Source organism: Symphalangus syndactylus, chromosome 4 (assembly GCF_028878055.3).
Source record: "Symphalangus syndactylus isolate Jambi chromosome 4, NHGRI_mSymSyn1-v2.1_pri, whole genome shotgun sequence".
Lineage (NCBI taxonomy): Eukaryota > Metazoa > Chordata > Mammalia > Primates > Hylobatidae > Symphalangus > Symphalangus syndactylus.
Window position 1 is genome coordinate 23,659,470 of NC_072426.2, and position 12,186 is coordinate 23,671,655.

At 37.6% G+C, this 12,186-nt stretch overlaps 1 protein-coding gene across 9 annotated transcripts in view; it reads left to right on the forward strand.

Annotated features, from left to right (window-relative positions):
* Positions 1 to 12,186, forward strand: part of PANK1 (pantothenate kinase 1) — a 125,007-nt gene that overhangs the window by 109,282 nt on the left and 3,539 nt on the right. For 7 of the 9 annotated variants that reach the window (XM_063637879.1, XM_055274261.2, XM_063637880.1 and 4 more), the window contains 3 exons: positions 3,549 to 3,725; positions 4,220 to 4,343; positions 9,915 to 10,040. In XM_063637879.1, the coding sequence (XP_063493949.1) occupies positions 3,549 to 3,725; positions 4,220 to 4,343; positions 9,915 to 10,040 (427 nt within the window). The remainder of the gene's footprint in view (positions 1 to 3,548; positions 3,726 to 4,219; positions 4,344 to 9,914; positions 10,041 to 12,186) is intronic. The other 2 variants (XM_055274256.2, XM_055274263.2) reach the window with 1 other exon arrangement.

Consider the following 12,186-nt stretch of genomic DNA (forward strand, 5'->3'; position numbering starts at 1 on the left):
TCTATTATGTATGTAATAATGTCTATCAATATTGGTAAATGCCCATTAATGTCCAGTATTCTCCAGTCATCAACAAATTCTGTCTGGATATTCAAGCTTCCCTATAAACTCTCTCTTCAATCAGTAGTTTTGGAAAGGTGCTACCGAAACCTGCAGGTTAATAGAGAACCCTTTCAGGGGCTACCACGAGAGGGGAAGGGAATGAAACATCAAGTCTGTGGGGCTGTGATCCTGATCCAGAGTTGTTTTGCCAAAGGTTTCTTTTAATTCAAGTTAGGAAACCTCTGACATAAACGATTACAGTTAGCAGTGAAGTTAGTATCTACGGTTAGTATGAGTGTGTAAAACACATTTTGGGAACCACTGTTTTAGCAAATGGCTTAGCTTTAAGTTTTGCTACTCCTATTTGTGAACTGATAGCTGTCACTCCAGGTTTTTTCTTATTGTATTATACCTGATTTTCCCATTAAACATTAAAGATGTTTATTTTTAAGAAGCTACACAGGATGTCAGTTTCCTTTTAAACATGATTTCAAATGGTTTATTTCAGTGTTATATGTAATTTTGTTGCATCCCAGATTGGGTAGCAACATTTTTTTCCTAGTGACACAACTCCAATTATAGAAGTCAGTGGAAGAAATAGTACTTCATAGCTGACAGTAGAATGTGTAGTCTGTTAAAAGAGGAATGCAGATAGTTTTGAAACTTTGGTGAAAGTAGCAGTACATCTCATCTCATTATTTTGGAATCTGTTTTAAGGGCATGAGCACTTAATTGAAGGTCTCTTCTGCTGTTTCCTAAAATCCCCCACTATGATGTTGTTTGTTTTGTTTTATTTTTAAATGATGATAATATTCTACAGCTTTTTCTTGCATTGTTTTTGTCTCTGATATACTGAGAGTTTTTACTGTATGCCTACTGAAACAAACAGATGCATCTGATTGTGGGCAAGGAAATCACTTGATTAAATAATGGTTAGCAGGTTGAGGGTATTAATAAAGTGCTGGGAGACATTTGGCTCTTCTGCAGCCATACATTCTTTCCTCCTACCTGCAGTGCACTCACTGTGCAAATGAATGCTCACTTTACCTCATTTGCTCCAATTCTTTATGTGAAGTCGTCTGTCATTTTCCAGTCATACAAGGCACTTGCCCTTTTTCATTTATACCAACACATCAGCCGGTGGGTTACCTTCTTTCTAAGTCAGCCAGTGTCTTCAGTTGCCTACCTTTGGAGTGGGTTGTTGAATGCCTTGATTAATACAAATCCTTAATGTCCAAAGAAAGATTATTCATGGGGATGACAGATATTTAGAAGATAGAAATGGGAGCAAAGACATCTTTCTAAAAATACATAGGGAGAAAACAAAACAAATCCAAATAGCACACAAACCAAAACATGTTCCCACAGTAGCTTTGTAGGTAGGCTGAAACCAGCAATGTAGAATGACATACTGCATTAAATTTAAATAAAGATAAACTTTCTTACAGGAAATCCAAAGTTTGTACTGTGACTAAGTTGTGAAGGTAATAATGTACATGGACCTCTTCCTTTACTCATGGAACTGCATCTACAGTTTGGGTAGCTGCTACTGGTGGTACCTAGCTACATAATTTTCCATGAAAACCCATAATTTCAACCATATATATATGTGTATTATATGTATATTAGTAAACAAGTTTTATATATATAGATATATATATAGATATATATTTTTTTAGATGGAATCTGGCTCTGTCACGCAGGCTGGAGTGCAGTGGCGCAATCTCGGCTCACTACAACCTCCACCAGGGTACAAGTAATCCCCCCACCTCAGCTTCCTGAGTAGCTGGGATTACAGGCGTGTGCCACCACGCCTGGCTAATTTTTGTATTTTTAGTAGAGACAGGGTTTCACCATGTTGGCCAGGCTGATCTCAAACTCCTGACCTCAGGTGATCCACCCACCTTGGCCTGCAAAAGTGCTGGGATTACAGGCATAAGCCACCATGCCTGACCTCAATCAAGTATACTTTTATATAAATGACAATTTAAGAATATTACACATAGTTTCGCTATTTCATTTTCTTTTATTATTTTTTGAGATGGAGTCTCGCTGTGTCTGTCGCCCAGGCTGGTGTGCAATGGCACAATCCCGGCTCACTGCAACCTCCACCTCCTGGGTTCAAGCAATTCTCCTTCCTCAGTTTCGTGAGTAGCTTGGATTACAGGTGTGAGCTGCCACACCTGGCTAATTTTTGTATTTTTAATAGAGACAGAGTTTCACCTTGTTGGCCAGGCTGGTCTCAAACTCCTGACCTCAAGTAATTCGCCTGTCTCAGCCTCCCAAAGTGCTGGGATTACAGGCATGAGCCACCACGCCCGGTCAGTTTCCTTTTAGATGCACCTTCAAGAACTATGTACCTATCTACAGCTTTGTACCTTCTTGTTAACAGTTATTGACATTATTAAACATAACCTTAATCCCAAATTGATTTTATTCTTAGAAGTAAAAGCCAGTGCTCAAACACAAATTGAATTTCCAAAGCTATAGCTCTTTGGGGCTTCAGAACAGATGGATGTGAGCAGCTCTTCTTCATTTACTCTTCTACATGGTAAAGAAATAGGAAAACCTATGTCCATTAGCTTTTGGAATCAATACTCCTTTTCCTGCTGGGAGTTCACTGGCGATACTTTACGCTGAATCTGCTTTTCTTTCCATTAGGTAACTTTGATATTAATACACAATTGAGTTCATTCTTGGCTACTGTAATTACTTTCTAATTTTGTCTAGGCTGTTTTAGAGGAACTTTCCCCCTAAACAAGTCAAAGCTTTTTAAATGTAGTTCAACCATTGGAACCACTTTAAGACCTTTGTCACTTTTTTTTACTATTGAGTGGTAAGTAATATATTAAAAACCTGCTGGAGAGTCTACTAGAAAAAAAATTCAGTATCAGATCAATGGTTCCCTTCTAGAAATATTCAAGGAGGTGAAATGAGATTATCTCTGCTAGAGAAGCAAGGTCAGGTAAAACACAGCTTTTAAGACTGGCCACTCCTGGCACAATCCTGGGTCAGTTTTGTCATCAGAGGGTTTGGCTTCATAGCTTTGAGCTATGCTTTATGTACACACAAATTCTTTTTCTAGGTATTTATTATATTCAGCTGCATATGGTTTTTTAATAGGAGTTATTTCTTGGTGATTTGCTGCTTTCAGACCACCCAAATAGAAGAGATCATGATTTGGCCCCATTTCATAGGTGGGAAGGCTGAACAAATCACTCAGGTTAGTGGCTAGTTGAAGGTCTCACAACAGAAATCAGTGAGAGTCTTTCTTTGGTTTTGTTCTCAAATTTAGGGGCAAATTTTCCTTGATGTTTATTTTTAGTCTCTGCCCTCTTTTCATATCCAGTCTACCCTAAAGCTCTGTTGCACCCTAGCACTTTAATTCAAGTGCCCCTTTGTTCGTCTGCTTTTATTCACCCATATTAATAGTCTTGACGTAGTTGGGGACTTGGATGGGCATATCTTAAAGTAAAATTTAAAAATAAACCTTATTATTCCTTCAGTCTTGGAGGTGGAACATTCCTAGGCCTATGTTGCTTGCTGACTGGTTGTGAGACCTTTGAAGAAGCTCTGGAAATGGCAGCTAAAGGCGACAGCACCAATGTTGATAAACTGGTGAAGGACATTTACGGAGGAGACTATGAACGATTTGGCCTTCAAGGATCTGCTGTAGCATCAAGGTAGAGATTAAGTAGCTAGGAGCAGTAGTGATTAAACACAAGGCAGCCTCTCCACCCTGGCCATTCACTAAGTTATGTTTTAAAATGTCAATCCACCAGCCTGGTGCAGATACCTGTTGTATCAGAGCTCAGACTTGATCTCCTGCCCTTGTTGAAGCACTGAGATGTTTAGCTCTTGATGCTTGTTCTTAAAATAAGGCAACTTTGAAAGAAGGTTCTAGAAAACTGCAATAGTTTCACCTGTTCCATTCTTGTCCAGATATCTAGAGGCATTAATTTTTTCCCCCCATCAATGGACGTGCTACTTTGTCCCTATTAAGAAAAGGGCAGTCAGCCATGTGTACTATAATCCTGTCTGCTTATAAACCATAGTAGCAAAATTGGATCACTTGAGTTTGAACAGTTACTCGTAGAGCCTTCCACAATACTTTGGTGGAAGGATGGGCCCTGCCTGAGGACGATTTTGAACACTCTCGCTAATATTTCTAACATAGCTTTGGCAACATGATGAGTAAAGAAAAGCGAGATTCCATCAGCAAGGAAGACCTCGCCCGGGCCACATTGGTCACCATCACCAACAACATTGGCTCCATTGCTCGGATGTGTGCGTTGAATGAGGTAAGGCCTTACTCAACCCGGTGAAAGCTGTGTGTCATTCATATACGTCATCTTGGCAGTGCAACACCTGTTGACTCTTACACAACTACATATCCTTAGGAAAGCTTCCCTTTACTGTAGTCACACTTTACAGAACAGGAGGGGTGTGTGTTGGGGGAGGGGGAGGAATATGTGCTTTATTTTTAAGAAGGCACTGGATGATAATGAATGATAAACCATTCACCTGTGGAAACATAATACAATTACAACCCATGTTATAGTCTCTCTAACCATCATTATTGCCGTGTGTTCACTGAAATGTGAGGAAAAGGTCTGAGCATCCTTGCACATAACTGCAGGTAAAATGCTCGACTTGCAATATTCGATATTCTCTCTGCTTTCAGCTTCTTTACAGTGTTGCCTTGTGGCATGGAGTTCAAGCAGCATTGTACAGGGCTATCAAAGCATAGAGAGCTTGCTACAGCCAAGGCCAGCCAGAGCCCCAGGCACAAAAAGGGGTGGAGCTGGTGACATACAAAGTTGTATTAACATGTTTTGAAGCATTGCAAGATTCGTTTGGAAAAAATTGAAACTTTTCTGAAATACAAGGTGTGTAAAGTAGAACTCTTCACACTGAGGTGTATTAGAAAGACAAGAAAGAGGAGTTGAGGCATGGAACAGGTCATAGGAGAGTATTAAGGAACCACAGTAGATCTGTAATGGAGTTTTTATAAATACAGCTTTTAATAGGTGACATACATACAGAAGAAGGCTCAAATTATAAGCTTACAGTTTAATTTACACACACAAGCACCCCTGTATAGCCATCACTCAGATCAAGAAATAGAACATTATAGTTACTCAGAAAGCCCCTTGAGCCCCCTCCCAGCTGAATAGTTGAATGTTAGTGTATGAGGCAGTCTTTATGATACATGGGTGTTAGCCCTGCCTTTGAGTTCTGGGTTGACAAAAAACATACTCTCCTTGCATAACACTGAACAGAGTATGTTACTGGCCTGCAGATCAGTGACATACCTTTTTGGAAGCCCTCAGTTCAGACGGAGTTTAAATGGGAGGCTGATACTCAGAGAAAAGAGCATTCCAGAGATGTTTTTTCAAAGTCCACTTGAGTCATGGGACTCAATGTGACAGAGTTTATTTCTTGACATTAACCTTTAAAGGGAATTTTTCCAAGTAACGAAACAAGCCCCAAGACCAGTATGTGTGTAGTTGGCTGTACTCATGGGCTCTCAAAGGTCAACTGGTAACACCCCTTGCCCCACAGAGCAATAGATGCCCTTTCCCCTGCTTTCCACAGAGCTGGCTTCTTGTGCTTTTGGCTGGAGTGAGCCAGCAGGTCAGCAGGTCTTTTCACAGGCATCAGAATCCCTTTGGGAGAGAGCAACTGACTTTACTTTTCACTTTTGATTTCAATTTAAATATTATTGATTGGTGGAGTAGAGCGAGTGCCAATTTGAAAATGTAGCCATGTTATATACTGGTTTGAGCAACTATTTTATATGTTTCTGTGGGGCTGAATGAGTGAAGAGAATCACCAGTCGCCTTGGGGCCAAGGCTCTACCAGAGGGTGTCTAGTCAGTGCAGACTCCCAGTGGCCGCACCAGTGACTGGCAGTGTTGCATTTCCCCGCGAGAGCAGCTACCAAGTCCCTCAGTCCTTGCTTTGCTCTCTGGAGTCACTGAATTGAAAACCTTTGATTTCAGCCACTTCATTGAGGGACACCACATTTACCAAATCTAAAGCATTTTTGCCGTGATTCTTGAGATGCTGTGAAATGCTTCCCCATCAATTTTAAATTTTCTGATTCAAATTTTTGAATAGATAATACAAACACATAATACAGACTTCTAAGACATTAGAAGGATACACAAAGAAGTGAGTCACCATTTCCACTTCTGTCTTTCAATGTTAACCTCAGTAGAGGCTGCCATTGTTTTTAGGGTTTTTTTGTTTGTTTTTATTGTATGTATTACAATCTTTTGTTTTTATTGTATGTAACGTAGGATACATTTATCTTTCCAAAGGTAGCAAACTCTACCTTTTTTACAAAATAATAGCTTTATTGAAATATGATTATATGCTATACAATTCACTCTCCATATACTATTCTACATCTTGCTTTATCAGCTTTTTAATGCTCATCATCACTGGCCATCAGAGAAATGCAAATCAAAACCACAGTGAGATACCATCTCACACCAGTTAGAATGGCCATCATTAAAAAATCAGGAAACAACAGGTGCTGGAGAGGATGTGGAGAAATAGGAACACTTTTACACTGTTGGTGGGACTGTAAACTAGTTCAACCATTGTGGAAGTCAGTGTGGCGATTCCTCAGGGATCTCGAACTAGAGATACCATTTGACCCAGCCATCCCATTACTGGGTATATACCGAAAGGACTATAAATCATGCTGCTATAAAGACACGTGCACACGTAAGTTTATTGCGGCACTATTCACAATAGCAAAGAGTTGGAACCAACCCAAATGTCCAACAACGATAGACTGGATTAAGAAAATGTGGCACATATACACCATGGAATACTATGCAGCCATAAAAAATGATGGGTTCGTGTCCTTTGTAGGGACATGGATGAAACTGGAAAACATCATTCTCAGTAAACTATCGCAAGGACAAAAAACCAAACACCGCATGTTCTCACTCATAGGTGGGAATTGAACAGTGAGAACTCATGGACACAGGAAGGGAAACATCACACTCCGGGGACTGTTGTGGGGTGGGGGGAGGGGGGAGGGACAGCCTTAGGAGATACACCTAAGGCTAAATGACGAGTTAATGGGTGCAGGAAATCAACATGGCACATGGATACATATGTAACAAACCTGCACATTGTGCACATGTACCCTAAAACCCTAAAGTATAATAAATAAATAAATAAATAAATAAATAAAAAAGAAACAGTGCAAAATCAAAAAAGCAAAGTACTGAAGGGTATACATAGTTTCCTGCATTGTATATATCTGGGAGAAATGGGTGTTGAAAACATATATATATATATAAACATATATTTATATTTGCATATATATATTTGCATATATTTTTTTGTTTGTGTTAAAAAATTGGAAGAAGAAACAAGAGACTAATAAAACTAAGGTGGAAAGGTTGGGGTACAGTGGTAGAAGGAATAAGGTATTAGCATGTATATCTTTCTATACAGTTTTGATCTCTGAATTATATACATATGTTACCAATTCAAAATACCATATTAACAAAGTATCTTTTAAAAAATGAAAGTGATTAAAGTTGTATATAGAATAAAAAAAAAAAAGAAGATTCATAAACATATGTAAAGCAGAGAGAACCGTATAAAGAACCTCCGTATATCCATCAGTGCAGATTCTGCAATCATTAAGGCTTCACTACACATGCTTTCTCTATATTTTCTTCTTCCTCCTCCCTCTGGTCCTCTCTCCTTCTTCTCTCTTTTTTGCTAAAATACTAGAAAACAAATCCCAGATATTATATCAGTCTACCCTATATATTTTAATAAGCACCTCTAAAAATACTGCCTTTTGCTTTTTGACGTAATAATGCATCTTGAAATTGATCATATCAGTATATTTTAAATTGCTTCATTTTTAATGGCCATATAGCATTTTAACGTATAGATATGCTGTTATTGATTTGTTCAATTTCCTAATGATATTTAGGTTTTTCCAGTCTTTTACTATTATTTAAAAATGCACAGTGTATTTGTATATGGTATACACACATATATGTATACACATGTATATTATTTTGCCTACATGTGAGTATATCAATAGGATAAATTCCTAGAAGGGAACTTGCTGAGTTATAGGATATGTTGATTGTAATATTAACAGATACAAAGTTCCCTCCATAAAGGTGGTTCTAATTTATATTCCCACCAAGCAAGGTTATAAGAGTACAAGTTTCTCCACAGAGTTATCAAACTTTTTGATTTTTTTCAATGTAATAGGTTAAAAATTATACCTTATTTTGGGATTAACTATTAATATTATTTACTCATTACTCTATTGGGTTGTTGGCCTTTTTTTCTTATTGATTTATGGAACTTTATCAATTAAGTAACAAATCATTTTATGTGAAATGTACTTATAATATTTTCCATTTATTGCTTCCCATTTGGATTTGTTTGTGGTGATGTTTTTCCCCAAATAAAGTTTTTAAAGTAAATGTAGCAATTATTTTGAAATGATTTCCTTTATTATGCATTTTCTACTTCAACATTTTTTTCCAGTTCTTCCATATTTTTCCCTATCTCTTTTTCTTTTCTTTCTTTCTTTTTTTTTTTTCTTTTTGAACATCTTTTACCCACCTGGAATTTATTTGAAACATGGAATGCTCTTCCAGTTTTAATGCCACTTCTACTCCTTCTGACTTTCTATTAGGGTAATGCAGGACTGGGCTTTGAGCAAATCCTCCCTTGGATTCCCTTATTTTGGGAGAAAGGACAAAACTCCTCAATTTAATTAAATTTCTTTTTAGTCTGAGTTTCTTAGAGTGTTCCTTGTCACCTCTTAGTTTGGGTGATTTGTGGCTAGTTTTTTTTTTTTTTTTTTTTTTTATGAAAATTTATTAAAACTACCTCCACTCCTCTACCCACGGAAAATTTTCAGTAGCTAATGGGTTCATGAACATTCATTGTTAAAACTTGAGGCAGTTAAAAGGTGACGTTCCCAGACCCTGATTACTCTTGATAGACTAAGCAGAAAATAATACCAGCTTCAAAGACTCTCTTGCCTTTGATATGAGTGACCATAGCAACTGGCTCTGAGTGAGTGAGTGAGTGAGTGGTGAGCAGCCTCTGCATGGTGGACAGGCTGAGCTCCGGTTTGAGCTTAAGAAATATCTGGGGGAGTGGGAAGTATAACGAGTGCACTAGAGCTGGAAGCTTACGGGATTGGAAGCATGTCTGCATGAGCAGAATAGGAGAGGAATGTTCATAAGTGTATGTTCAGAATGCAAAGCCACATCCTTGATGACAAAAATAGAGTATTTTTTGTTATCATATTTTAACTCATGTGTTGGCCAAACAGGATATTCCACCATATATCCTGAGGGCAGAGACTGAGTATTCTTTCTTCTTTGTATTTCTAGTGTCCAGCACAGAACAAATTGAGCATTATTCATTACACAAATAAACCATACCATAGCCATTTTATTTGTGAGTTGGTTATAAGAGTATTTTATACCTAGAAGTTGGGGGATTGAGGTATTACACATGAAAATTTAGCTGAACTTGAACTCCAGTTAAAATTGTATATATGTGTGTGTTTTGGGAGCTTAATTTCATGTCAGATGTAAGGCAGTCTGACATAACACCTGCAAATAAGTCCAATATCAGTTTCTGCCTTGCCCAACAAAAATCTCAGCCTCTTGTTCTTGTGGAATGCACTATAAGGTTCGTTTAACTTCATTTTGGCGATGTTGAAATAATTCCACCAAAAAAAACAAGGAAAATTCACTCTTCAAGGTTCTGTACAGAGACATACAGAACATTGGGTCTTTGCCAAATGCTATTTTTATGCCATGATTCAGTTGTTTTCTTTAATATTTTTTCCAGAATATAGACAGAGTTGTGTTTGTTGGAAATTTTCTCAGAATCAATATGGTCTCCATGAAGCTGCTAGCATATGCCATGGATTTTTGGTCCAAAGGACAACTAAAAGCTCTGTTTTTGGAACATGAGGTAGGTTGAGCTTGCATAGACTTACTGTCATATGTGGAGTATATTTTGGTTTGGCTAACATATCAGCAGGTCTCTTAGCTTTTTAAATTGGTCAAGTAGAAAAGTTGCCATTTACACTTTGCATTTACACAAAGGATAAGAAAAAAGCATATATAAAATGGAAGCGTTCTTATCCAACAACCAGGACTGATAGTTGGTTAATTTAATTTTTTAAAAAGTCACTGGAAATGTAAATTAGGACACTCATTATAGAAAACTGCATGGAAGTTTCAAAAAAACTAAAAATAAAATTACCATATGATCCAGCAGTTCCACCTCTGAGTATTTACCCAAAAGATTTAAAATCAGTATGTCGAAGAGATGTCTGCACTCCCATGTTTATTGCAGCACTACTCACAATAACTAGGTTATGGAATTATCCTAAGTGTCTATCAGCAGATGAATGGATTTTTTTTTTAATGTGGTACATATACACAATGGAATACTATTCAGCACTTAAAAAGAAATTCTGTAATTTACAACAACATGGATGGAATTGGAAAACAGAATGCTAAGATAAGCCAGGCACAGAAAGACAAATACTACATGTTCTCACTTATTTGTGGAATCTAAAACAATCAAACGCATAGAAGCAGAGAGTAGAATGGTGGTTACAGAGGCTGGGGGGTAGGGGAAATGGGAATGTACATTTCAAACTTGTAAATTTCAAATGTTCTCACCAAAGAAATCTAAGTATTTGAAGTTACATACATGTTAATTAGCTTGCTTTAATTATTTCACATTGTGTTCATAAATCATAACCTCACTTTGTACCCCATAAATATATAAGATTATAAGTTGCCAATTTATAATAACATTTTTAAAAAGCTTTAAAGTCAGATACAATGAGTAATCATTAAAAAAAGCTTTCTCCAACCATTTTATTATACCTTAAAATGTGTAAATGTGCACTTACTTACCAATCTTTTGATGTGAGACCAACGCCTATTTTTGAGCATGGTTTCTGCCGATTGGAGTCCTGTAGTTATCTTTCTTTCATAATCTACAATATTATGCACCTCCTTTGATTTCCAGTTTGTTTCCTTAAAGTGGATTAAGAAGTTAAAGATACTTATGAAGCAAGTTGGTTGCAGAATTCTTACAGGTTTTTTTCTCTCTCTTTCATGTTGTGGCATCCACCTAAGTAGACAGCAATTATTTCTGACTACCTTTTTCAATATTTCTCAAGAATTTAATTGAATTTTCACAGAACTGACCATCAATTTGTGCTCTTTTTATTGATTTAGGTGGTATATAGTTAAACTAGATTATTACATTACAATCAACCTGTCATAAACAAATTTAAGGATAAACACAGCTAACTCTTGGCAAGTAAGCAATTCAGCTGGTAAGCACAGAAGTGCTTGGGCTACTAAGAGTAGCTTATTGGCCTTGAGAGGTCAGTGTACCTGACCATTAGTGAACCTCTTTATAAAGGAAATGGAGAGTGTCAGTAAATTCAGAGTCCCTTACTTGGAGTTTCTTTTTTTTTTTTTTTTTTTTTTTTGAGACAGAGTCTCCCTCTGTCGCCCAGGCTGGAGTGCAGTGGTGCAATCTCGGCTCACTGCTACCTCTGCCTCCCAAGTTCAAGCAATTCTCGAGCCTCAGCCTCCCAAATAGCTGGGATTACAGACGTGTGCCACCACACCCGGCTAATTTTCATATTTTTAGTAGAGGGTTTCACCATGTTGGCCAGGATGGTCTTGAACTCCCGACCTCAGGTAATCCACCCGCCTCAGCGTCCCAAAGTGCTGGGATTACCGGCATGAGCCACCCCGGCCCCCTTACTTGGAGTTTCTACCATACTATAAACCAAAAAGTGGGGTCCCCTCTCTCTTCCACCTCCTCTGTCACCTCCTTTAAAATCAATGCTGCAGTGCTGTAATGAGCTATCGCTGGAGGTATCTAATCTCTTGTATACACTGCAGCAGAAAAACATTGGGAGAGCTGGTATTGTCAATTTCAATTGTAATGAATAACTACTGTGCCATTTGTTTCTCATCTTCAAACTGAACTATTTATTTAAGAAGTTACCAATGCATTTAGAGTTATTTAGAACTCTCTATGCCTGTATTTTGTTTTATTAAAGCATATGAAACAGGTACTT